Raw genomic sequence first — 27609 nt, 5'->3', positions numbered from 1 at the left:
TCGCTAAAACTACCCCCGAGGCGCTAAAGTCTGGCACTAGATGAGGACAAAACCATCAACCTTAAAACTAAAACTTAAATATAAACATCGTGAAAATCCATTTTTTTTAATTTAAATATATGTATATATGAGCAGGGCCGATGAGAGGGGGGGAAGGGTATGCAAATAACCCGGGCTCGGCTTTCGAAGGGGGCCCGGGGCCCCCGCAAATAATACGTACATTTTTAGCAAAAGTATAAAAGCATTATTTGGCCTTTATACTCTTAGGGTTTTTTGGACACTAAGCAAAATGGTATATATCTATTTTCGAGTAACGGATTTTAACTACTTATGGCATAATAAAATTTAGGGAAAGATCTGTTCTGGTGATCAGAATGGTCAGTTCCCTCGTCACAATATCCAGAACAGATTAGTAAAATAACCCTTGATCGATTCAGGCAGGTAACAAGCGGACAGTTAAAATTACGAGATTAGTGCATTTTTACATCGATAATAAAGATAAAATCTTTCACATTTACCTATTTGCAAATTTTCTATGAAACTTTTAACTTAAAATTGCAAATGTGATGCACGTGCTATTCCTAGACTAATTTAACCGAAATATACTAATAAATGATTGATTTTAATTGTTAAAAGTATCCGTTTGTCTTTCGACTTTAGGAAAATACGTTATTCAAACAAGTTAAAATTTTGCTGTATAATTGCGAACGGTAGACTGGATTTAGAATATTTCAAATCAAAGTTAGTTTTTAAATTAATAATATTTTATGTGTTGTTATAGTTTATTGTTGTATTTAATTAACTTCATTTGTTTCACTGTATTGTATTTATGTATATAAATTAATATGAAATATATTTTTATTAATTAACAATGATATTAATTGAAATACCCACAACACTTTTTTTTTTACTAAAATGGGTCAAGGGGAGGGGCGGATTTTCAAATTTGTACCGGGGCCCAGATTTTCTCTCTACGGCCCTGTATATGAACCATTATATTTGAAAGTGGCGAAAGTCAAATTTTAAATCTAAAAACACTATTTATGTTAGACCTAATTCGCAAATTATTATTACTTATTCAATATGTCCAGAATCTCAGAGAAGCAGAATAAACGTATTCTGCTTTTCTGAGGCGGCCACCAATATTTTTAAATATTGTTAAACGTAAAACATTACATACATTTAATGTCTTGCGAAATATTTCTCGAAATGAAGAAACATGGACTTTCAAATATAGCGGCTCATATATTGCGTCTTTCAGACGAATTCAAAAATTTTGATGAAATGGAATGAAACCCTTAAGAGTGCTGGACCCCAGCGCCTCGTCCATACAAACGTATTACATCTTTTCCTTCCTCAATTATGGCACTAGAGAAATTATTTTTTGATATGCTATGGATATCCACTATTGGCATGCATCCGTGCTTTTATTTTTTTGATTAGTTATTTTTTTATAGGAGCTAGGAGCCGCCAAACATCTATAAAATCGCCTCTTTTTTACACCCACGAAAAGAGTCCAGCGCGCTTATTTAACGGTCGATTTAAAAAAAAATACGCACACAGGTGCATAGAAAATATCATTCTCATACCGAAGATGAAATTTTTTTAAAAATTGGTCCAGTTTCGGAGGAGAAAATCGGAGAATACGAAACCTCGATTTTGTCGATTTAAAATACGTATTATCTGGTCGAAGCGCAACTGTCGCATTCACTCATTACATGTATTGATATATATTGTCGCATTCACTCAATATATACATTCACTAAATATATACATATGTATATCGACGAAAGGAACGGCAACAAAATTAAGGTTTCAGGTATCCAGCCCTCTTAAGGAACGAGAAATCAATTTAATTTGAATATATCTATAGATATCTCGACTTTGGGAAAACTTTTTTGGGAAAAACAATCTTCAAAATTTTATTAAAATTAACTTCCAATTTTAGTGCATTCATTTAAAATTAGTTTCATTTCGTATCATTACTTCATAAATATTATCCTTTGAACCTCTTTACTGAGCATTTCTCAGTATTTCAATTTGTTTAATATAAAGAAAATTCATAATCAACGAACCTATTTTGGAACCAAACTTGCACAACCCTCATATCGAGTCCAGTGTCCTGCGAGAGTTGCTCTCTGACGTGTCTTGCCGGCTTGGGACTGTTGTTGTATGCACTCTTGAGGGTCTCCAGCTGCTTGGCCGTGATGGTGGTACGAGGTCTCTTATTCGGGGAGTCTCCATCCAGGGAACCCCCATCTACCATGCACACACCTTCGGAATAGCATTAATGCAGCTTACATATATGTAACTGCAAACGTGTGCGAGCACCTTAGCCCGTGCACGTTCCCAGTTGACAAGCGCAATTCATTTTTTTTATTACATACAGAATATTGAGTGACCAAATAAATTTTCCACTTTTCCTACTATAATATTGACCGTATACCATATACTCGGTAAAATACTACTACTGCCGATTCCTAGATTTCCAGCATTCCACATATATATGTACATATATACATATAAGATACAGTGAATTTAAAATTTCCCTAGGTCAGTTATTGAGTGTGGATCTAATAATAGAATTACAAATTCAAAGCAAATTACAAAGGCAAATGATTCGTAAATAGGTACCTTAAAATATTAAATGAGAGTATCTTTGTGATATTAAAATATAAAATTTATGAGAGTTTAAAGCTGACAGCTATCAAACGAAATCGGGGACCTTAATTTAACCTAACTAAAAGCGATTCGTAACATAATTCTTTAAAATTCTTTAAGGGTCGAAGCATTTCCAGCGGGGTCGGAGTCGTAATAAAAAATCAACCGAGTCCGACTCCTTTTTATTATTATTTTCTTTAATACCAGAGTCTTTAATTATATTGAAGTAAATTCATTATTAAATTGACATTTAATAATTTCTTTATAAAAATCATGAATTTCAATGATATATGTACATACATTATAAATAAAATCGTTGAATTGAAGGTATTTTAATATGTTTATTATTTACTTCTTTTGTATTCATTTTTACTCTGTTTATTCTACTTTTTTTGTGTATGAAATTCATACACATAAACTATGAATGTACATACATATGTACTTATTTATACCTATTTCATCACCAATGATTCAATACATTGGGTGACATGTTAATTTTTAGTGATTTTTTTGCAATTCTTTATTTTTTTGTATTCTGAATATCGCTTTTATTTAAATTATTGATAATTTTATACGTTGGCAAGAAAAGTCGATCTTACTCAAATCATTCAAGTTGTAGTCGGAGTCGAATCATAACAAAAAGTCGGAATCGGAGTCGATAAATTTTGATCCGACTCCACAGCCTTGGCTATACATAGTATATTATATATCACTTGAAATTATTATCAAAAAGTAATTTCGTTTATTTTATTTTTTTGAATAAATGTTTGCATTGTTTATTTAATATTGATCAAGATGTTGAACAAGACACCAATGATTGTACGGCTTATCTTTATTTTGTCATCAATTAGAGTTATCTGATGGCCAAATAGTTAAGAGTAAATGTAAAAGCGTCGGTCAAGTTATCATAATCAGAAATCTGTCGAGATATATTAATAAATTATTGGGTATGATTTCGGTAATCAGGGTCCGTGAATTTGTAATTTTCGTAGTGAAAATATATCTACATATGTATGCATATATATGTATGTACGTATATCCAGTGAATGCGTGATCTGATATGAATTCACTGAAACGTAGCTTAATTATAATTTAACTGCTGTTATAATTTCATTGTAACATAAATATAATGACAGTAAGATTATGAACTATCTGAAAATGGTGCAATGAATACGGTTTTAATTTAAATCTCTCACAGGACGTCAAAATTTGTAGTATGTGGATAAAGACATTACCAAAGACGTATTAAGAAACATGTCTCCTAGATTTGTTTCTAAGAATTTCTGTGGTACATTTTAACGAATTCGACTTTTCTTATTCTTGACATCGCTTTAGTAAAAAGTATAGTGGGGGCATTTTAAGGGAGGAATAAAAATGTTTCTAAATATACATTATAAGTAGTTAAATTTTTTTGGTCACTTAATAAATTAGATTATGCATACCTTTGGCTCTGGCCGCCTCGTAGTCTGTTTTGCACACCAGCTTCCGGTCTTCCATCAGGTAGAATTCGTCCCCGGTATTCAATTGTCTGGCGCAAACGGCACAGGAGAAGCAAGGTAAGTGGTAGACATTTTCTTGAGCTCGTCGCACAACCTGAGTTGGAGGAATGCCTTGGGAACAGCCGGCGCATTTGCTTCCAAAACGTCTGCAACCGCGTACAACAACTCTGTTTCAAATCATTTTTAATCTCAGGGTCGGACTTAGATGGGGGCGGACCGGGCAAACGCCCGGGGCGCCGAGTAATCAGTGGCGCCAGTTTAATAAAAGCAAAAATATTAACTTGTTCATGCATGTCTAAAAGTATTTCGAAAAGATGAAATTTTAATTTATACTCATAATGTGCTCATTGTCTCGAAACGAAATTGAAAAAAAAGCTCTATAATGTGTTTTTACTTTGGATTTAGAGATTAAGTACAAATTTTTGCAAAGAAATTCTTTTTCTAACCTTGAAAACGATTTCGATAATAAAATTCGGCAATTAATTTTTTTATATGTTGTTATCCGCTATTACTGTAAAGAACAATAGATAACTAATCCGCTTACTGAAATATTAAAAAATAAATAATGTTTCTATGACATTTTTTTACTATTTTGAATCATGTCAGTAATTTGTTTTTTTTTTCTTAAAAAAATTAAATGAATAAAATATTTCAACACATCGGCTTTTGTTGAAAATATTTCATAATATAAATGTATCTCTTAAATTAAAAATATAAAATACTTTTATAAAAATATAATCAAAATTTAATTTATTACCAAAAAATTGGATAAAATATTTGTTTTAAATATTTTATCATAAATAAGATGATTTTGAATAAGAATAGTACCCGAAAAATTTATCTATTCGAAGGCAATGTAATTTTATTTATATTTAGAACAAACGTATATACATACATATGTATGTTAATTAATTATTTATTTAATGATATGTCACACGTTTAAATTTTTATTCAACACATTAAATGAAAATTAAATAAGAAATAATATTTAATAGAATTATTAACCCTAAAAATCAGAACCAACTAAAATAATCTACTCAAATAATGTATGTACATACGCTCAATATAATTAGACCAAATACATATGTATGTACTACAAAGCATTAAAAAAAAGTTTAATATTAAAATTGATGAAAATCAACTTGAGTGCATCTAAGTTTCTTTGTTATAGTATATGTAAATGTATTATAGACTTTGACTTTGCCGAAGTGATATTTAAAATAAGCCAAACATATTGTCTATGCCTTATTATTTATATGAAATCTTCCAATAAATTCAAAGTCTACAATATATGTAAGTGAATATACAAATTCTATATAATATATGGCATTCTGTCAAATTTGACTTACTTAAAAAAATCATCCTTGCAATAGAGCTGACCGTTCCTTGCGAAGCACTTGTCCGTCAATTGCACCCGACACTCGGAGCACTGTAAACACTTTGCGTGCCACGTCCTCTCCAACACTTTCAGGATAAACCGATCCAGGATCAACTCCTGACAACCGCCGCATTTCGGGATACTGGCTGCCATTGAACAAACAAAACAACAAAATTAACCAAAGCGAAGACTCGACCAAAAATTCAAATGAAAAAAAAAAAAAATCACAAAGACACATCAAACAAGTATGTAGTTATACGCGTTAAATTGAAAGCTTACAAATCAATACTTCGGGCAAGTGTTCCAACTGAATCGGCGGGACGCGCAAATCCATCGACAGATTCTCGCTGTGGTACATGGTCATTGCGGACATCATGTTTCCGGTTTGGTAATTTTGAAAAAATAATCACTGGATATTTTCGCGCTGAATTAAATTTGACGTTTGAAGTTTGCGTGCACGACGCGTCGTTTACGCACAAAATTGTCGTCAAAACTGCGACCGAAATGTCGACGATACCCACCCCTCCTCTTCACCATGGGTGTGGCTCGAGGCAATGACGGCCTCCCATTGGTCCATTTTGCCCTATCGGAGACGCCTTTTTACCCCCAAAGCTCGTTTCATGATTCACCCCTTGCGACGCGATAAGCTCTGCGCAGACAAAGCTCCCCTGTATCGATGAGTTCTCAAACTGTCCTTGTCGAGATTTCCAAATTTTACCAAACCTAAAACTGTCTTTTTTTTGGCTCGATTAACCGGCTTTTTAACGTTAAGGTTTTTTTTTTAAATTTATGCTTTTTTCCTCAAAACTAACAATTATGAATTTCAAATGTATATGAAAGATCAAAATAAATGTGTGGCTTTGAGATTTAGCAATGAACGAAGACCGGGTCTTAAAACAATTAAATATTATTGAAAGTAGTTTCAATCAGTGGCGTAGCCAGTATTTTGTCAAGGAGTGGGTTTTGACAGGAAAAAAGGCAAGATAATTTATATTTAGTTAATATAAAATCACAACATATAAAAATAAAGTAAATACGTAATAAACATATGGTATGAAACGGTCTCCGTGGCGGGACAGAATGTTAAATGACAGAAAATGCAAATATCGGAAGGCAAAGATCGAAAATCGAAAGATCTTAAGTCGAAAGATCAAAAAAAAAATGGTGCATGGTAAACGGTACATACTCACGTACATACTCACTTAATTTGCGCGAACAGGATACAACAGGAACAAGAAGAACAGGCTTTTTCCTCCCGTATTAATGTGCGCGCGCAGAACACGGGAGGAAAAGCATGTTCCTCTTGTTCCTGTTGTATTACCATGCACCTTTTTTTTTTGATCTTTCGACTTATGATCTTTCGATTTTCGATGTTTGCCTTCCGATATTTGCGTTTTCGGTAATTTAACATTCCGGCTCGTCACGGAGACCGCTTTGATATATATATAATACAAATTTTATTATTACAAATAATATATAATAATGATCTTATGAAAGTTCATAATGTTTATACCTCAATTTAATTTATAAGCAATTATTTTTTTGCATAATATAATATGTAGCTATTTATTTACAAATTTTTTTTCGATATAAAAATTTAAAACTTAAATCTTAATTTTCTGAAACCGATGAAAGCCGGTTAACCGGTTTTTTATTTCGGGCTGTTTTTTGAAAATCCCTTATTGCAGTATAGATAGTGGTAGGCATATAATGCTCTCGATTATGTACCTAGTTAAAGGCAGCGATAAGGGACGATCCCGACAGTTCTTTGATTTGGTCAGACCATCTCTTGGGAGACAGTCCTCTCACTCGCATTCCCTCCAGCGTTCTGGTAACTTGCAGCCTCTCCAGACTATTTTGTGTGACACGTGTCTTCAATACTCTGTCTTCAATACAATACATTGTCTTAAAGAAATGTATATAACCTCATACTGATAGAATTCAAGTCAGTCCTCACCATCGACTCCGCAGATGACAGTCGTTAGTGATCATCATCGACTCTGAGAGTAACGTCGTAATCATCGAGACTCCGAGAACATTAGTCATCACTAGACACCGGATAGTCACAGTGCTATCCATTGTTTCATTGTTGTAAATCCTTTGTAAAAAAGGTTCGGCAAACCTTTAAAAATACATTTACAACCTTTGAACAATACGCGGCACCTTCTGGGTCCGGTGACTAGTCATCACTAGAGGTAGGATAGTCACAGTTCTATCCATTGTTCCATTGTTGCAAATCCTTTGTAAAAAAGGTTCGGCAAACCTTTAACAATGCATTTACAACCTTTGAACAATACGCGGCACCTTCTGGGTCCGGTGACTAGTCATCACCATCGACCTCGTAAATGTCGGTCAGCACAGCAGCAGAACAAAGTGAACAAAAGTTAATAGTTATCGTGAAATAGTTCTACGTATCTCATATTAAATTATCATCCTTCCATAATCTATCGTTTTTTGAATATAATATAAATGTAACTTTTTAATATTAATAAATAGAACTTGGTTAGCTAACCAAGTAGTTTAAACAAAATAAATAAATCTTTCAGTGGAACGTGGAAAGTGGAACTTTCAGACACTACACATAATATTTTGCAACGAAATTTCTGCAGACAAGACAACACACTATTTTGATAAAATATAGTACCACGTCACATACTATCGTGTATACGTATTGTATTATTTCAATGAACTTTGCACAATGTGGTTTCTAAAATAGCATAGACATACGATATCAGTATATTGACACACAAGAGCAGTCGATGCCGGTAGAGTTAGGATTATCCCATGGTACTTGGCACGCGATTGCCCAAGCATTAAAATCTTATTTATCCGCTTTGTTCCCGGTTTATCCCGTGTTCACCCCTCCGGCACGTGCTGTCCGTGCAGACACACTAATTGAAGTGCTTTTGCAGAATTGCCATAGTTGTTATTTGTAACGAGACTCGAGTCTGATTAAAAATGTGGAGTCAAGCGACCTATAAGGGCGCAGTTCTGTTTGTGCACCAAACGAACCACTTGCTTTCTATGTCACCGTGTTATCCCACAGCAAACAAACCGAACAAACAAACAAATAAATATTTACATCGAAACACCCCCATTGACCGTAGCGTGCAAATCGATTATCGGTTTTCAATTTAAATGCCAAATTCATGGTGTCAAAGTCATCTCTTACTATAAAAAGGAACAAGACCTATCAACTAAAAAACTGTACCAATTCTAATTGATATAAATACTAATTTAAATTTTATTTCAATTAATCATGCACACTCGCCTAACAGATTGCTCCAAAGAACAGATTAAGACTCGACAAATTATATATAACATATGTATATTAAATATGGTCAGACATTACAAACATCGTAAACAATACGCTCAATAATATTTCTCATGTAACAATACGATGTGTTTTTTAAATCGCGCGATTTTTCTGTATCTTGGTGTTGTTCGGTCGATGTCTCAAAATATGTCAATTTCCTGTTCAAAATGAATATTGTAATCTATAGTCGGGTATTTTATCTTTCATTGGTAGTACATTTTAGCTTTCTAATTTCTCTAAGTATTCGTCCAGTTGAAATCAAAAGTAAAAAAATACGTATTTTTACTCGGGATTTTTTCCCACTGTTAATACTTTTTTATATTGAGTATTTTCTATTGAATCATGTTTATTGGGATAGTGTTCTAGCCACTCTATTTTTTGTTTTCGTTTAAAAGTGTTAATTACAAGTGTGCTGAATTTTAAATCGGTAAAATTGCGAGCTAAAAATTCGCTACAATTATTTATACTAGTATTTACACGAATCTGAATTGAATTAATAGTGATAATATATTAAATTGTCTGTATATGAGAATTAAATAAAATTCCACTTATAAAAATCATATTTCAACTATTCTTGTGGATTAATAACAAAAATTCTATTGATAACTGGCTTACCTCGAAAATAAACGAATTTTCTTAATCGCGCGATTTAAAAAACACATATCTCAGAATCTCGAGCCAATCAACATTTTTTATTATCAGATTCGTGTTCACTGGGCATAGATCTATAAAAAAAGTCATATCTTGTCTCTGAACCAAAAAAAAAAAGTCGTCATTTGTCGAACATTGTAATCATCCACAGAGAGATCTGTGGAGAGAAATCTGGCGAAACCTGAGATATAACAATAGCTCAAGGTTTGCAATAGAAAATTGGATAGGAAAAGCCAATTTCACAGGAACTGTTTCAATGAAAATCAGAAAAATTGGCAAATTCTAATAAGAAACGATCATACTCGACAAACCTAGGTCTGGCCAACAACGAGACTAGTGGGAATCCAACCCGTGACACCTTGCATGAAAGAATACAGGACCGAATAAGGACCCTCACCTCTAGACCACGCTGCTGCATAATGTTAGAAGATTGCACAATTTTAAAGCATACATTTAAACTTTGTATTTGCATGCCCTTAATATAAATGTAGTTTTTAATATTTGAGCTAAGTCGAATGCAGTCGTTCCAGCAGATTTTTATCGCTTCGAAAGCGGGTCCATTATATAATATGTACATATATTGTATGTATATATATATATATACAGTGGCGGACTGGGACTGAAATCAGTGCATGCCAGGAGTCAAAGGGGGCCCCCACCCAGGGTTAAAAAAATTTGTCCCCCCCCCCCCCATATAACAAAATTTTCTTCTTTCCATCACGCTAAAAATCAAGGGCAAAAAATAAATAAAATTTTCAAAAATGGGAATAAACAAATTTAGGTACAAGAAAAATGGCAAAAGCAAAATAGATCCATAAATTACATTGTATATTTCGTTTTAATCCTTGTCATATAATGCATCATAAAATAACGTGGCATAAAAGCGGCTTTTATTTTCGGTAGAAAACAATCAGGGACGTCATTTCAGCTTTTTCTTGGGGGGGCAGGCAAATATTGGTCAAATTGAATTTTTTTTCAAAAAATCTTTTTTATATCGGAATAAAAATGGAAAATATAAAATATGAAAAAATTAAGCTTATTTCTGAAAAAATAATTATAAAAAAATATTATGTAAAAAGCCAAAAAAGCGCCGCAGGCGAAAATTTTTTTCCAAAAATCTTCACATGGTTAACAAAAATCGACCATCAAAATGTATCACTATATCAAAAAATATACGAACATTCGGAAAAATAAACGATACACATCTGTTTTTGAGACAAAATAAAGTAAAGGGGACCTTTCTAACGATTCGCTCCATGGGATGAACAATTTCTAAGAATGTTACTAATGGCATACCACTTAAAAACCAAAATATACTTGCTTCAAAATAATAAAATCTTTTTTTTTCAAAGCACATAGCAGCGATTATTTTATTAGTTACCCAAAAGTAACATATGTACATAAGAAATAAACGCAGCATTCATAGATCCATAGTATCTCATTAATCATTAAATCCATAATATTTTCGAAATTCACACTATTCCTTAATTTAGGGGGGCGAGTGCCCCCCCCCAAATTACGTCCCTGAAAACAAAAAATGCATAATATTTTCAATTAATGTTGATCGAAAATCAGGATTTTGGGGAGGGGGCCCCTATCCTATGTTTCTATATACATGGATTTGTCTAGATTAGGAATAGATTTAATATTCGGAAACTGTTTAAAATTGTGTATTTAAATCTTACTATATCGTCGAAGTATAATCAAATGTTATTTTGAAAGTATGTATGAAGTAAATTTAAATCGCTGGTTGATGATGAATCGTCCTATCAAAATTGTTTTAAGCAATTCAGTTTATATTATTCAGGGAAATTTGTTTATTCCCATTTTTATTTCAGTAGGTAGTTGTTACATAGGTATTGGTATATGCATAATATTGAGGTTGGAAATGGGCCCGGTAAAAGGGCCCACGCAAATGTTGAAACTTACATTTCGAGCCTAATAAAAAAAGTTAACCGATCCTTGGGCTGTTAAAGCAAGCATTAGTTGTTTTTGTATATCGTAAGAAATTTGTTTTGTTGAAATACCCAAACTCTAGGTCCCAAAGTGCAATATCCTATAAATTTTTACACACGTGAAATAGTTAAATTAAAAAGTTATTTAATTTTACTGAGGGCCCATATTTTCTAACGGATAGTGGGGCCCACATGCCATCGGGCATGTACGCTTGTATGGCCAGTCCGCCACTGTATATATATATATATATATATATATATATATACATATATATGTATGTAATAAATCAGTATAATTTTATCGACGTCCCATTCCATAAGTATCAACATTATAAAACGAAACGTTTACTGTTCGAATTTATCGCTCTACTTAGGTCGCATATGTGATAAATTTTATGCAAATATGAAACGAACTATTGCAAACTATATAGGTACATATGTATGCAAATAAGTACATTTTTCTTCTTTTTTTATCGTTTAAGCAATAACATTACAGAAATTCAAGCAAAAATTTTATTCAATTGTATTGATTCGTTAAAAATACAAATCAATGGAAAGGAAAATTAAACAATTATTTAATAATATTTAACAAAATATTGTTAAGTTAAAAATATAAATAGAATTTAGACTCAAAAATTTTAAATTCACGTCTAAGTATGTATATTCAAGTGCTTTTTTTTCAATTGTCGTTGTTTGTGACAAAGCCACTAGATAGATAATAAATATGACATACGATATAAAATACCAGAGAAAATAAATTGGTCTTAAATATGTGCTCTTTTCGTACATGTAATTAATTATAAATACAATAATAGCCCTATTTCATCTGTTTATTTTTTTTGTTTGTTGTAACGTTATTAAATACATAATATGACAAATTATATAAAAATCAAAGAAAAAACTTTTTTTTCCCTGGATGACACATTCCCGTTGACCTTATCACAGATTGAAATTCAGATTTTAATTAAAAATATATATGTACTCTTTTCATGTATCTTAAATGTATGTACATATTATTATGAAAATATTTTCAATCAAAGTTTTAAGAAGTTGTTTGTTCATATAATAATAATTATATCTAATATATAATTTCGAAAGAGACTTTGTAACTATGTATGTATGTATTATATGTAAGGTTTGTTGGTAAAATCGAAAACAAATCAAAGTTTCTATGACGACGATATCGACATCGTTTAATATTACATTTTTTCGATTCAAATAACTTTAATAAAAAAACAAATGAATGTTTACTATTAGGTTATTTTGCCATGTTTTAGCTGTTTATATTACAAATACCGAGCGAAGCCGGGTAAAACCACTATTTATAGTAATAATAACTTTTTATTCCAAAAATTCTATTGATAACTGGCTTACCTCGATAAAATAAACGAATTTTTGTTATTAATCCACAAGAATAGTCGAAATATGATTTTGATGAGTGGAATTTTATTTAATTCTCATATAAAGATAATTTAATATATTATCCCCATTAATTCAATTCAGATTCGTGTAAATACGAGTAAATACTAGTACGAGCTTTTTGCTCGCAATTTTACCGATTTAAAGTTCAGCACACTTCCAATTAACCCTTTTAAACAAAAACAAAAAACAGTTTGATTAGAACATTATCCCAATAAACATGTTTCAATAGAAAAAACTGAATATAAAATAGTATTAACAGTGGGAAAAAATTCCAAGTAAAAATACGTACTTTTGACTTTTAATTTGAACTGGACGACTACTTAGAGAGATTTGAAAGCTGAAAAGTACTACAAATGAAAGATAAAATACCCGACTATAAATTCCAGTATTCATTTTGAACAGGAAATTGACATATTTTGAGACATCGACCGAACACCAAGATATAGAAAAATCGCGCGATTTAAAAAGCACATATACATACATATCTCCAAATCTCGAGCCAATCAACATTTTTTTATTACCAGATTCGTGTTTACTGGCCATAGATCTATAAGAAAAGTCATATCTCGTCTCTGAACCATTTTTCGTGTCGAACAGTGTAATGCATCCATCCGGTGATATTTCGTCTCGTCCCTATCACTAATAGCTAGTTAATGAATGAAACTCTACTTCTAATATTTTATAATATTCCTCAACATGATTGTACTGATTTTTATTTCACCCTCGATTCGAACGATAAAAGCTTTTTTAAAAACACAAGTGTACGTATATCAATCTAATTCATGTACAATGTCAATTCCTCTTTTGGCAAGTTCTCCAAAGGCGGCACGTGCGTCCGACTCTTCGGACATTAATCATTCGAAAGTGCCGTTTCAGTAATTCAATTTTAAATGCATACACCGTACCGGGGCGTGATATTTACTGGTTGAAACGGAACAATGTGGCCGAAAGCAGGGGGTGGTTGAGCGGAGCAGGTGGCGGTCGCGTGCCGCCCATTTGTCGGTGGGGCAGCCGCCTGTCGACGAAGCGTGCCTCGCCGCCCCTGCACGGAATAGCCGAATGCATAGATTGCATCTGTGCAGTACGTGACCCGCCTCATCGACACTGCACTTTTGTTCGCTACCGCTGAAAAATTAACACAGCCTCCAAACAAACGGTTATCGCTTCATCGTTCAAAGATGATTTTCATTCAATATGAATTGTACATATGTAATTAATTGCCTGGCAATATTAAAGTAAATAATAATGTTTCAAATCCTAAATAAATCAATTAAGCAGTAAACTTAAAGCTATGTTAAACCTAAATTAGAATTAGACTTAGAAAAAAAAAAAAAATGTATTACTTGATTGTTCTGATTTACTGAATAAGGTTAATTTCAGAATCCCAGTTCGGTACTCTAGACGCGTTGCACTCTTTTCACTTGATCCTTTCAATACTAATTCCCAAAAATATTTTTATCTGCAGCGCGCTTATCGTATGTTTAACGGAGAGCTGAATGAGGTTGATCTATTTGGTATTTCCCTACATCAATTCAGGTCTAACATCAAGAGAATCTTGACCGATTGATTCATTTCTTCTCCTATTCTATTTTTCCAATATTTCCAATATTTTTATACTTTAGTATAAAATAGTTATGTAATGTGCTATTTAATCATATTATAGCTTTCATTCTTTTCCTTTTCCTTTGTTTATTTTGTATTTACCTTTTTCATTTGTTTTATATTTGTAAATTTCAATTTCTTCTTATATTCTATTTTATAACCTTTTCCAAATATTTTAATACTATAGTTTAATTATGCAATGTTCTACATATTTTGTCATGCCTTTATTCTTTACTTTTTAATTTGTTTTCCTCATATTTATCTTTTTCATTTTTGTAAAAATCTATTATTGGACTCGGATGTTACATATATTATTTATTTACTATTTGTTTTTTTAAACATATCTATGTACATCCTGTCTGTTGATTTTTCAATTAATAAAATAAAATAAATAAAATTACCATCCTCCTTTTTCCGAGCTTAGGACCTTGCTACAGTTTCAGGCAGTGCCAGCAAAAGCATAGCAACACAAATGTTTGCATATAATAATTTTTATAAATTATGCTGTTATATAAAATTTATTATAATGAGTGGATTCATTTTACCTTGAACTTTATTTCATAGAATTTTCAATTGATAACTTTTCATTGCTACTAATATCAAATTTTGAATTCTCTGTGAGCTTAATTTGAAGATCGGCTCTTTCCAGTAGATTGTGTACAAAATACAAAAACCCCCACATCTTTGAATTTTCGTTTAACTGTTCAAATCTAAGATATTTTTTTAGGAATATAATTACACGTTATCAGCTAGAATATTCCATAAATATATTAAAGCAAAAAATAGTGTAAAAAATCTTTGAAATATATCGAAAAAAAGTATGCGATGTTACAGAAAATTTTGCAGCGTCGTATAGCACAAGATTTAAATTGCGGTTGCCACTGGAAAACGTTAATTATAATACAAAAATGAATGCGCCTTCACCCAATTAATAGAATTTACCGAGTACAAATGTTGAGTTTAGAAAGTAGAGCCGTTGGCGCTATAATCTAAAATTTTGTAGGGCCTTTGGCGCTCTAATCTTAAATTTTAAAACGCCTTTGGTGCATCGAGCAGCGCCACAAATAATTTGGCACCTTCGCCCGACCCAGCCCACTCCTAAAACCGGCACTGTATATACCAGGAAGGCGTAACAGGTAAACCCCAATGCACCTTCCTAGACAAATTACAAACATTGCAGCATTTTTATTACACAAATCGCTGTATTTCGAGAGGCTGAAGAACACGAAATTAAAAATTAATTAATTAATTAATTAATCCATACAGACATCTATGGATTTAGACTTGTCCATAAATTTGTACATATTGTACATAAATCAAATTCAGATATTTTTAACATAGTGGGTATGAGGTTTTTGTCAATTTGATGAAGGAACCGTTTCGGCGATGAAATCAGATAAATTGGCAAACTCTGATATGAAACGATCGACTTGGAGTCGCAAAATATCCAAGTCTGATCAACAGTATTAAAGATTAGCACTGGATCGAGCCCGGTAACCTCTCGGTGCGAAACATAAACACAACCAACGAGCCATTCTGCTGGCTGTATCATATGTAAATGGAACCCTCATTTTAAAAATAATATTATATTTTTTATAAATTATATTTTTGCATGATGCCATTACGGATTGCCCCTGAGCGACATATGTATATAATATTAAACTTGTAGATATTTAAATTTATAGATTATAAACTTGAAATAGTGGTGACAAATAGTAGTTATGTAGGTTGGTTGCCAATTAGATGAGGAACCGTTTCAACAATGAAATCATATAAATTGGCAAACTCTAATAGGAAACGATCGACTTGTAGTCAAAAATATCCAAGTCTGACAGCAGTACTACAAAAATAATTCAGAATAAATTATTTTCAATCGATGTCAACCAAGGGCTTGAACTCGGGAATCTCTAGCTGGTTTACATTAACGCAACTACCGAGCTATATAATACTGCCTATATGTATTGAGAGAAGAATTTCAAAAATCTTTCGAATTTGTATCATTTTCATACAATATAAGATTAAAAATACTGAATCTCTTCAAATTGGAGGCGAGAAGAATGAGAGGCAATCTAATCGAAGTTTACAAAATTATAAATAACCACTAGAATTTTTTCTATGATTAGCCTCTTAACGTTAAAAACAGATGTGTAAAAAACACTCTCATATCTGTCATAATCTGAGACTAAAAAGTTTCTTACAAAAAATTAGAGATAGCTTCTTTTAGAGGATGAAATTTAGACTATTCTGTCAAATAAATTGAATTAAAGTCAATGTTTGCAATCTAAAAATCACCGATTTGCATTTGTACCAAATCTACGGATTGACATTCATCCGTTCACACCAGAAATAAACATTGACCTTCCCCAACAACTATTGCATGTAGTCAGAAAAATCGAAAGCAATTCACAAAGATGCTAGAGATACAGTCTACATGCAAATATTCACAGTTCTATATATAAACAAGAAATCAATAAAATACATAACAGATACAAACAATAAAACTGTAGGTATGTATCTCAAACGTAAAAATGTGATACAACGAAAAGCAATATTCTAAATATGTCCAAATTAAAACAAGGAATATAAACTGGTACTTCTTTTTGAGCCAGGTCACCACCTTGGACTTCGATTGATATGAAAATTGTTTTTCGAGTACAATTAAAAAATATTTTGGGTAATATGTCACATAAAATTTTGTATACCAAATATTGTAAGTAGCCTCTCGTTCTTATATGTGGTGGACCACAATCGATTTTTGAACTATTGACCATACGCACTTGAGGATAGATAAAATCAGCTTAAATAGATAGCTATCTCTAAATTCACATATTAGAATTTGATTTTTTGGCATAATATGTACATACATACATATATGCGTATGTATGTATATGGATTTAGCACTGTTAAAAACAAATGTTGCTGTTGGCACAAAGTGCTAAAATTGCTTGAATCTGCCGGATTCGATTTGGAATCAATTATTGTAACTTCTCCCATATGCGAAACCACGGTGTCATATATCACGTGACGAAAGTTTAAATTCCGATATAAAGAGCAAAACGTAATCCGAAACTAAAACGTTTCAGAGCGAGCTGTGCGCCGAATTGATTTTGCAGCTCCTGGACCATTGTTTCCGAGTTAACGACTCAACGGTTCACAATCAATTATATTTACGGGGACTTTCTCAGATCGATTGTTCCTCCGAAATACGACAGATTATATACGTATGTATACATATTTTGCAAAATCTTTAAACAAACCATATGACGTATGGAAACATTTAAATAGCATATGCACAAGTGTATTCGTAATTCAAACAATTTTATTTTATCCATCACACAATTTTAATTGATTTTATGGAATAGCCTTGATCAACTATCCGCAATCAATCTATCAAGCGTATTATTTACTAACCATGTCGACGTAAAATTTCAATATCATTTCAACGACAGAACAAACAGTGTGATGGGCGTAAATTTTCTTTATTTTTAATACCAAACGTTACTAAATAAAAGTCGATAGTCCCCTTTTTTTACAGACTTCCGTATAAAGTACTTATAAAAAAGATAACAGTTTCACTGTCTGAATATCATGGCCAATGATATGCACGGCTGATCACCTTTAGAGTAAAATAAAAACAATAAACAAAAAAAAACCCATTGAATTGTTGCTGTTTACTCTATCGAACCAAATCCAAAATAAATCCACAGCAATCGTCGAATAACCATAATAAATTCAATCGACCTTGAAATTTTAGACATCCCACTGAAGCCCTTCTAACGTCCCTTAGCAAATCCACCCCTGGAATTTTTTTTTCAGGACTTGCAGGACTTCTGGCACGTGTCATGCCCAGCTGTTACACAAGAAATATATTCATCGCTAAAATAGAGGAGATTATTCACCTAAAGTATTGTGTCCAGAGAAGTCTCTAGCAGTTTGTCTATCATAGCGATTTCTAGGAAACAAATAGCCATCAACAATCTGTACACAACGGAATATAGTCGAGTGATCCTAATTGTATGTATCACTGTTTTTCAAACACTCTCAATATAGACAGAATATTGTAATATCAATATGGCATTCTTGCTGGCCAGATCATGGATATTGTACTCCAAGTTCGATAATTTCCTTTCTGAGTTTGCCAATTTATCTGATTTCATTGGAAACGGTTCCAACAAATTGGCAAATCTGTCCTATTATATCTCGCAAAATATCAGTTTATTCTCATAATTTGTTGATATTTAAAAATGCTGCAAAAATTTATCCAGAGATGTCTGTTTGATGATTGTAATGCTAAATGATCGATTTTTGTAATTGGCCTTGAATAGTATTTACGAATGTACAATGTTGACAATATAGGTAGATGTTGTGTTAGTAAACAAAATTAAATAAGGTGTTAACCTGTATAAAATAAAAATAAATTTACTTATTTGTAAGGGTTTGGTGAATATTTAGCACATTGCGATATTGCACACGTCACTAATACCTTGATCACGCAATATCTGCACTCGAAATTTCCACCTACCAAGAGTCAACCATGCGTAATATATGACACTATCGAGAATTCGAGTGCCAGATATCCATTTTCGTGATTTTCGTGGCAACGATTATCATGTGCGAGATCACCATTTGCGAAATACATACATACATAGATGGGGTTCGACATTTTAAGAGTTGATTTTCCACTATTCCTTTACTGTCAATAAAATAAGCAAATATCTCATCTCCCAAAATCGCATTATTAATAGTTGTTTGACACAACCGAAATCTGTTCATTTTTTTTTAGAAGTATGACAATGATGGTTGATGTAATGGTGAGAGTAAAGAAATTAAAATAGCAATGGGCGGGTCATTTAGGTAGAAAAACGGACGATAAATGGACGAAAGAAGTGCTTGAATCGTACCCAAGAGGATATAAAAAGTGACAGGATAGTTTCTGAACTTCGCTAGTCCGAGTGACCAATATCAATATGGACAACGATTTAAATTTATTTTAATTGAATTGTCAATATTTTTAAACATTATAATATTATATTATATCTCATATTAAAATTAAAATACAAAGATTATTCGGCCAATGGTCATGATCAATGGTTATAAACTCATACTTCCAACTTTTGAAACAAAAATGTTGATATTTTTGCCTCTATATTAAGTTTAGAGATTGAAACATCAATGAGTGGGTCACATAACTAGAGAAAACGGATGATAGATAGACGAAAGAAGTGCTTGAATGGTACCCGAGAGAATTGAAAAGGGTGCAAAGAAGGCCGAAGGGGAGATGGGTGTATGAAATCAGAAAAATGTGTGGATGAGATGGATGAAAATTGCCTAAAACAGAGACGAATGGAAGCGTGTTGGAGACCCCTTCATCCAGCAGAGGATGCCGAATGACTGTGAATGATGGTGATGAATACACTTCTAGCAAATATAAATTTTTAGTCTACAAATAAATTTTTAAATGAATGGATGGACACATATAAAATTTTCTCCTTCAAGTTGCTCACCATTTGATTGTCATAATATTTTCTCATATACAGTTCATAAAATTTTTCAACAATCCAAATAATAGACGAAACAATACATTAACAAGCACCTTATCTTAATATTAAATCATAAACAAACAGAGCTATGTCTGTGTGTGTGTGTACATTACGAAAATTGCTAAGGAGCCTTTTGAATTGTTTGCCTAATATGTAACCGTACATTTTTAAATATGTAAATAAACGCACAAAGAAGAATATTTTTTTTATTTGTGAATGACAAGTGTTCGAACGTGACTGACTCGTAAAAAATTAATTATTTGGCACTTAACGTATTGAAAAATGTAAACGTGGGCGATAGCGATCGCCGGTAATGGGGCGATCACATGTCTGGGGAGGGGCGGAGGCGCCTCTGATGGGGCTCTGCCCACCACCCTACCCTCCCCCCTCAGCAATTCGCTTTCACATAATTAGAGAAGCGCTACTATCAGCAGTACATTATCTATTCGTGCTGCGGTCGTGGTTATTTGGCGGTCGGTTGATTTATGATCGCCAAAGTGCCATAGCATTGTATAGCTTCGTCATGCAATTTAACATACGAAAAAAATTACTAATATTGTATCAAACCAATATAGGTCAACAGAAAACTTTTGTTTGGAATGTGATACACAATCTGTATGAAGATGTATCATATTCTCTTTGGCATTAAAAAAAAGAAATATACGCGCGAGCATCGAAAGGATGAACTTTGGTAATTGAATCAACTCTCAACCAAAAAGACATAACCTTTTTTCGCAGTGGCTGCGAAAGAAATATTGGCCAACGCCGACCGCTAAATACAGCCTGCGACAATCCGGAAAACCTTGGAAAAAATCTGAACAAATTAGATCAACCCCAACCCGGGGAGAGGAAGTCAAGATTTATTGCTCAAAGTTGCCCAACAGTGAGTGCTGCATCTGGCAAATTCGACTACACTAAATTGAAGTTGAAACACTGCGAAGCTATGCGCTATCAATTTTTAAACAATTGAATGTGTAATTGTCCTGTTTTCAAATTTAAAATTGGATGAATAATCTGACAGTGAAATTTGTATTATAAAAATAATAAATAAATTAATGACAATATTTTAATTATTTTTCACACTTCAAACCCCGTTACTATTTTCAAGGACCAATTAAATCACTGCACGTAAAAAATAGTCGACTTTTTTCATCAGAATTTATGGCACATAATTATGTATTTAAATTTTAAGATACACATATAATTTAAAAAAAAAATTGAACATCGTCGTTTCACATCGCACAACTTTAAGGTGGGCATTCATACAAAGATTTTGCTTTTGTAAAATTTGCTAAGATAGACATATGTGCATATAAGGTAATACATTTCTTAAGATCGATTCTTCGAATATTTTGTGGAGTAAACGCATATTGCCAAAAAAAGTATTGTGATTATCGGTGGACACACACATAATTGAATCTTTGAATAGGAAGACTGGTTACACTTTTTTTTGCTATTGATTGATTTTTAGTTAAAGTCTCTTGTGTTTTTTTTTCTATACCTCATATCGCCTCCTAGGTACGCTCATTGTTTTTTTTTTCAAAATCGATCATAATATTACATTATTTCAAAATAATATCATATTTAGTAAATAGTAGACGCAAGAAACGATAAAATAAAATAATTGTACATCTAAGATCGATATATTGGTAGCTTGTCTTTGGACAATTATTTTAATTTATTTTCATTCAATTTATTTGATTTTAACAAACAAACAGAATAGCAATGCATACAAAAAAAGTAAAAATAAGATTAATTGAATTAAGTAAAAAACATGATTGTTTGCATTCCAAAGTATGTAGTATGTACTACATGATTAAACATAAAAAAACATACACACACAAACAAAATAACAACATCAGTAGTAAATAAAAAAGGAGAAAATTACAAATTATAAATTATGAAAACGGAATAAAATTGTTAAGTTAATCAAAAATAATAATCAACCACAGATTTGTCTCCAATTTAGCCCTTAAAGTAAACAGACTGTTTGAAAAAAGATCAAGACACTACTATTTTATACTATCGAGAAGGTGAAAAATCTGAGTAATTGTATTGTTTTATTAAAATAAAAAAAATAAGTAGATCTAGTATCTCTGATCTCAGCACTGAAGTTTATCTCCTCAACAGATGAATTCAAAGTTCTATACAAGAGTGCTTTAAGACGAGAAATTTTTCATTAAGGGCCGGGCCACACCGCTCAACTCGCGAACAACTTGGTTGAGGGCGACCAGACCAATGCATGCAGGTAGATGGGACATGCCGCACCCGTCAACTTGTTTGTCGCACACATTTCCATACATTTTTTCGTGTCGCGCGACTAGTCGGCCGACAAAGTTGCACGGTGCGGCCCGGCCCTAAGACAATATATCCAGTCTGAAATGTATGATTCTGTATGTAATATTTTTCTGGGCTATATTTATACATATGTTGAAAAACGTACAAACCGCTTCTGAACATTTTCTAATAAATCGATCTGAACCTGATAAAAGTTACTATGTCCATATACCAAAGGCATATTCCAGTCTGCGTGAATGGTCACCGTAATCCAAACCCCAACAACAATTACTAGGCATGTAACCTAGCAACTGGCTACCTACGATTTTGTATAAATATTTATTTCAATTATCTGTATTGGTTCGTATATTTTATAAGTTCTTTTTCTGAGAGGAGTTACACGGCACGTATGCGGTAATTGGCCGTATCAGCCAGCGCCTTTATCTATACTTCTTCGCCTCGGAAGCGAAATGGGAGAAGAAAGCCGAGGGTTCAGTAAGTGGTGGGTGGTTGGGTGGTAACGGTGAGCGATTAGGTGTTGTAGCTGCTGAATAATAGATAGCGCACCGAGACCCGCACTCGCCTTGTGCATAATTGATGCACTCCGGTGCCAGGGACTGCAATCAAACTCCGAACTCTAATCAAATAATCAAATTGGACTGCATGATTGATCGTTGATGATATAAACCGGATCCTTCCTTGGTCGGTTTTATTATTTTTGATTGTCTATAAATATTTGTGCGGATTTCTAACATTACAAAGGACTGAAAAAAAAGCTGTTTACGTTCGTTGTTCGTACATAATACATACATAAATGACGAACAAAAAAAAAGGAACGCGGTGAATTTTTGAAACAACTTTTTGCTGTGCTAAATATTCGCATTCTCAGAATCGCATTAATGATACGATCCTTTTACAATCGACGTACATACACAGGAGGCGTGACTTTGATACGACCGATCTGTAGAATTATAGATTGAGATTTTATATACATTTATTTACGATATATATGTGTTACACCGAATCCGTGAAATTGTCTATTACACGCATTCGGCAACAGAATTGCCGAATGCGTGAAAAATGCAAGCACGTTGCCCAGTTCACGGATTCGGCAAATTCTTTGGCGAATGCGTGTATTCGGCAAGAATTTGTCTGCTCAAAGCGTGAAGTCGGCAAATAGACAGCAGCGCTCCGGTGTTGTTTTTTAGAACTGGACAGCGTGGACTAGTGTCAAAGTGACAACTGAATGAGGATGTTTAATTTACATATTATTATGTATAATATGACTACATCAGTGCTACTCAAACTATGGTCCGCGGCCCAGTACTGGTCCGTGAACCGACGGTAGCCGGTCCGTGCACAAAGAAGTAAATAAAAAAATAAAACATAATCTTATGATAACGTTGCATCATCTCAAGAAAAGCCCTACAAACTCGAGATTATTCGGGATACTATACCAAGATATAGGCGCGGATTATAAACGACTACACAAAAACCCAACTGGAACTTCATATACATATCTTCAAATAAGCAGTGGGGACATAACTCCAACCTTTGAAAAAGTATTCGCGCAAGAACCTATGATTGTGAATCGGTTAGGTGTAAGTCTTGAATAATGTATTTTTCGAATAATGTATGTAATATCTTTAATACAAGAGACATAAATAACAAGAGCTCAAAAATATGTCAAATTTTCCTTAAAAAGTTGAACTATCAATACTATTTGATATTTGCAACACTACTAGCAGTTAATTTAAGCGGTTAACCAGTGGTAAGCCATTAATGATTTTGATTGTGTAATCACGGGTTCTATCCCTGGCTTTTTTGATAGCCAGACCTTGGATATGTGACTCCAAGGTCAATCGTTTCCTTTCAGAGTTTGTCAATCTGTTTTCACTGTTAAACTAACTTTTAAACCTCGTAAATCCACTTACAGTCAAATAAAGCTATGTTATATTTATTTATTTAAGTTTGTGCCATTGTGGAAAAAATTTAATATATATACACACATATATACAGACAAAAATGCATTTAATCATAGTAGGGAATGTCTCAATATATTAAATACCATATATTAAAACCGGCCGCAAATACAAAACATCCCTGCATGGCTCAAATGAAAGAGAGAAGAACAAAATTCCACTCATAAATCACATCCAATAATGAAAATAATGATGAGCGCAGGCTACCAGACAAATAAATAAAAAAAAATATATATATCTGATAACCTACGCTCTACGGACAATATCACATTCAGGTACGGCAGCGACGATTTCATTAAGAAGTTGGATAGCTCTTGGAATATGAGCCATTCGATAAAGCACCGTGCGGGCAGGAGGTACAACCATCAAATGATGATGACATAATTATTGGGAATTATTATTTCCAACTGTACCAGCAACGTCGGGCATGACGTATTATCACGTAGAAGCTGGGGAACTAAACGAATTAATGAGAAGTTTCTCCGAGTTACAAGGGAATAACATATACCCAAGTACGCCCAAATGGAAATTAGAAACTGCTATCCATCCATCTCTCTGAAAAATTCATCAAATATAAAAAGTGTTGAAACACGTTTTATTCGCTTCTGAAAGAATGCCATTTACAAGGTTTACGAATTTAGGCATTGATTAAACTATCTAACCATTCTAGTAGTTAAAAAAAATTATATTAATTGAAATATTTAAAAATTGCTATTTACATATGCTTAATGAAAAATATGTCTATCTCATATCGTATTGATCATATCGACTCAACATACATAAAGTTTCATTCCAATTACATTATCAAAGATATCGTAGATGCATATATACAAGACAGCATAAAATGATTCAAAATAAAGTACATTAAATAAAATAGGAGTATTGATTTTAATATCTAAAATCTCCAATCGAAGATTGAGTCAATTCGTTTTGGTTATTACAAATCTGTATTCAGTTTAATCATATCAGTAGCGTACACTACTCGTATAATCTTATCGTAGAAACGGTACGAACGGACAACCGCAAAGGTGTATTCCAAAAAATAGTGCAATCGATGATGCAACCGATCAATTTGACCAACCTTGGGTCGATAATTGCATCTGATTGCGATGGCACAAAGAGATGCCCGACGAACGGTGTCACGGTGTACAAGGTGGAGCAGGTCAATTTGCAAAACACAATGGTGTCCCATTTCCCATCACGCCTTCCCATTGACGTGATGCTGTCCAGTGGACTGTCCCATCCAAGGGAGAGAACAATCAATGTCCAAATAATACGTCAAAGTCCTCCATCCCAACAACGAACGAGCACCACAATCGCTATAAATAAATCTCGGCCACAAACGAACCAAATTTGAGGTATGAGTTGTGGTTTTTCATGAGAGAAAAAAAATTGCTGATACACTCATGCGTCAATCGTGCAAAAACTATGTACAGTCCGATCATTACGCTCAATTATGTGTGGCACGGTCTGTAAAAACTGGAGAACACAATAAAAACTCTCACGCTAAGTCTCAATCGCTCGATAGCGATGCAGATCAGTTAATGACCCATCTTATTGGAGAATACAATTTTTTGTGTTTCTAAGCAGATAAATCGATAAATCTATTATGCTACAACCAGCACAAAGCTGCCATTACTAATTGTAACTATCGACAGATAAAATGTTTACAAATCCACAAAATACTGGGCTCAAACTTTGTGTGTATTAATGTTATTATAAAGAACGTAAATTTGCTGAATATAAAATATTGAACACTTCTACATAAGGGCGAAATCACACAGCGGTGAATGTGGCACGTGGTTTTTTTTAGATAGTTTTAAACATGTGCATGACACACGGTGGAACGGTGTGTCCCATATTCGTTATCGATCACTGTCAAGCAAAGATATAATTTTACCGAAAATGGTCCAAAGGTACAGATCACTGTCAAGCAAGGATAAATACTACCATACAATTTCAACGAGATCGAAATGTCGAAAATGTCGTTTTGAGACGATGCGTTCCACCACGGTGCACCGTGGGCCATACATGCGTAGGGTTTCTGAAAACCCGGGTTTTCAAGACCCGGCGGATCCGGGTCCAATATTTTGAAAACCCGACGGGTCCGGGTCGGATCCAGGTACAAAACCAAAATCAAAAACTTCCAGATTTTAATTTATTTATTATGTAAAAGGCGATAAAAACATATTATAAAGAAATACAAATTCAAATAAAAGTATGTACATACATATATCTTAATATAAATATGTATAAACAAAATTACAATACAATTAAAATTTTATTTCGTTTTCCTAATTTTAATAAAATAATATTTGAGAAACACAAAAGCAATGAGAGACTTATTCCCCAATGCCGATCTCAGTTTAGTACAAAAATTATTCGATACCAAAAATGTTCTCTCGTTATCCGTAGATGTAGATTTAACGGTGCAAAGAGCGTTATAAAGGTTATTAAGGTTGACGGTACGCTTTTGCGTATTTTTAAAAAGATAAAACTCTTGCCTTAAATTCCCGAAATGATTGGTTTTACTTCTATTAGGATTTTCTGCGTTTTTCAGAATTAAATTTAATTCCTCCTCCATTGTCATTGATGTATCATTATCTTCGATTAATATAGATTCTTGAAAATCGCCCGTGAAATTGGTTTGAATAACTGAATTTTCAAAAAGTCTATTCATTAGCGCTTCAGCTAAATTTAAAGCTTGTCTGGATGGAACAAAGCTGGGTTCTTTTAGCGCCTTAAATAAATTGATAAAATCAAAATGCACTCTTTCGTTTAATCGTTTATCAATATTTTGGAGCACTGCACTCTCTAAGATGAATCCAAGGGCGGTCCAGGTTGTAGATGTGTAGTGGGAAGTCAAGTATGTAGTATGTAGATAAGTCGTGAAGTGATAAATCCAAGGATTGGTTCAATAGTTAGGAGTCGCGAATTAATAAAAAAACAGGCCAAATAAATGTGAAATGAAATGAAGCAAAAAACGAAAGTTGAACTAAGACTGAATGTACTTTACGTATCATATCCCGTAAAAAAATAACTTTTGGTTTTTCCCTTAGGTTTTTACTTAGGGAACTTAGGTTTTTACTAATCCTTTTTGTCTTCCGGTGCATAGATATGAAACTGGCTAAAATTCTTATTTTGACATGGGTTTTATAATCAATTGTATTGTTTTTAAGATCATCTATGTATTATATATAACTATTACGTTTTATGTTTATATTCATCACTGTATATTGATGTATTATATTTAACATTTCATAATTAAAATTATCAATATGCTTTCGATTTTTAAATTTAAAATACCTTATTGCTACATTATTATT

General features: G+C 33.0%; 1 protein-coding gene across 5 annotated transcripts in view; it reads right to left on the bottom strand.

Moving 5' to 3' along the window:
- The window catches only part of Lim3 (Lim3 homeobox protein), a 73672-nt gene that overhangs the window by 4024 nt on the left and 42039 nt on the right, over nt 1-27609 (bottom strand). Inside the window, exons 1-4 of one of the 5 annotated variants that reach the window (XM_077428532.1) lie at nt 5818-6032; nt 5510-5684; nt 4104-4306; nt 2076-2274 (exon numbers count right to left, since the gene is read on the bottom strand). In XM_077428532.1, coding sequence (XP_077284658.1) covers nt 2076-2274; nt 4104-4306; nt 5510-5684; nt 5818-5914 — 674 coding nt within the window. In that variant the 5' untranslated portion in view covers nt 5915-6032. Of the gene's footprint in view, nt 1-2075; nt 2275-4103; nt 4328-5509; nt 5685-5817; nt 6033-27609 lie in introns of those variants that run through there. The other 4 variants (XM_077428533.1, XM_077428534.1, XM_077428530.1 and 1 more) reach the window with 4 other exon arrangements.

The sequence above is a fragment of the Arctopsyche grandis genome, chromosome 4 (assembly GCF_051622035.1).
Source record: "Arctopsyche grandis isolate Sample6627 chromosome 4, ASM5162203v2, whole genome shotgun sequence".
Classification (NCBI taxonomy): Eukaryota; Metazoa; Arthropoda; class Insecta; order Trichoptera; family Hydropsychidae; genus Arctopsyche; species Arctopsyche grandis.
This window is presented reverse-complemented; position numbering and strand designations above follow the sequence as displayed.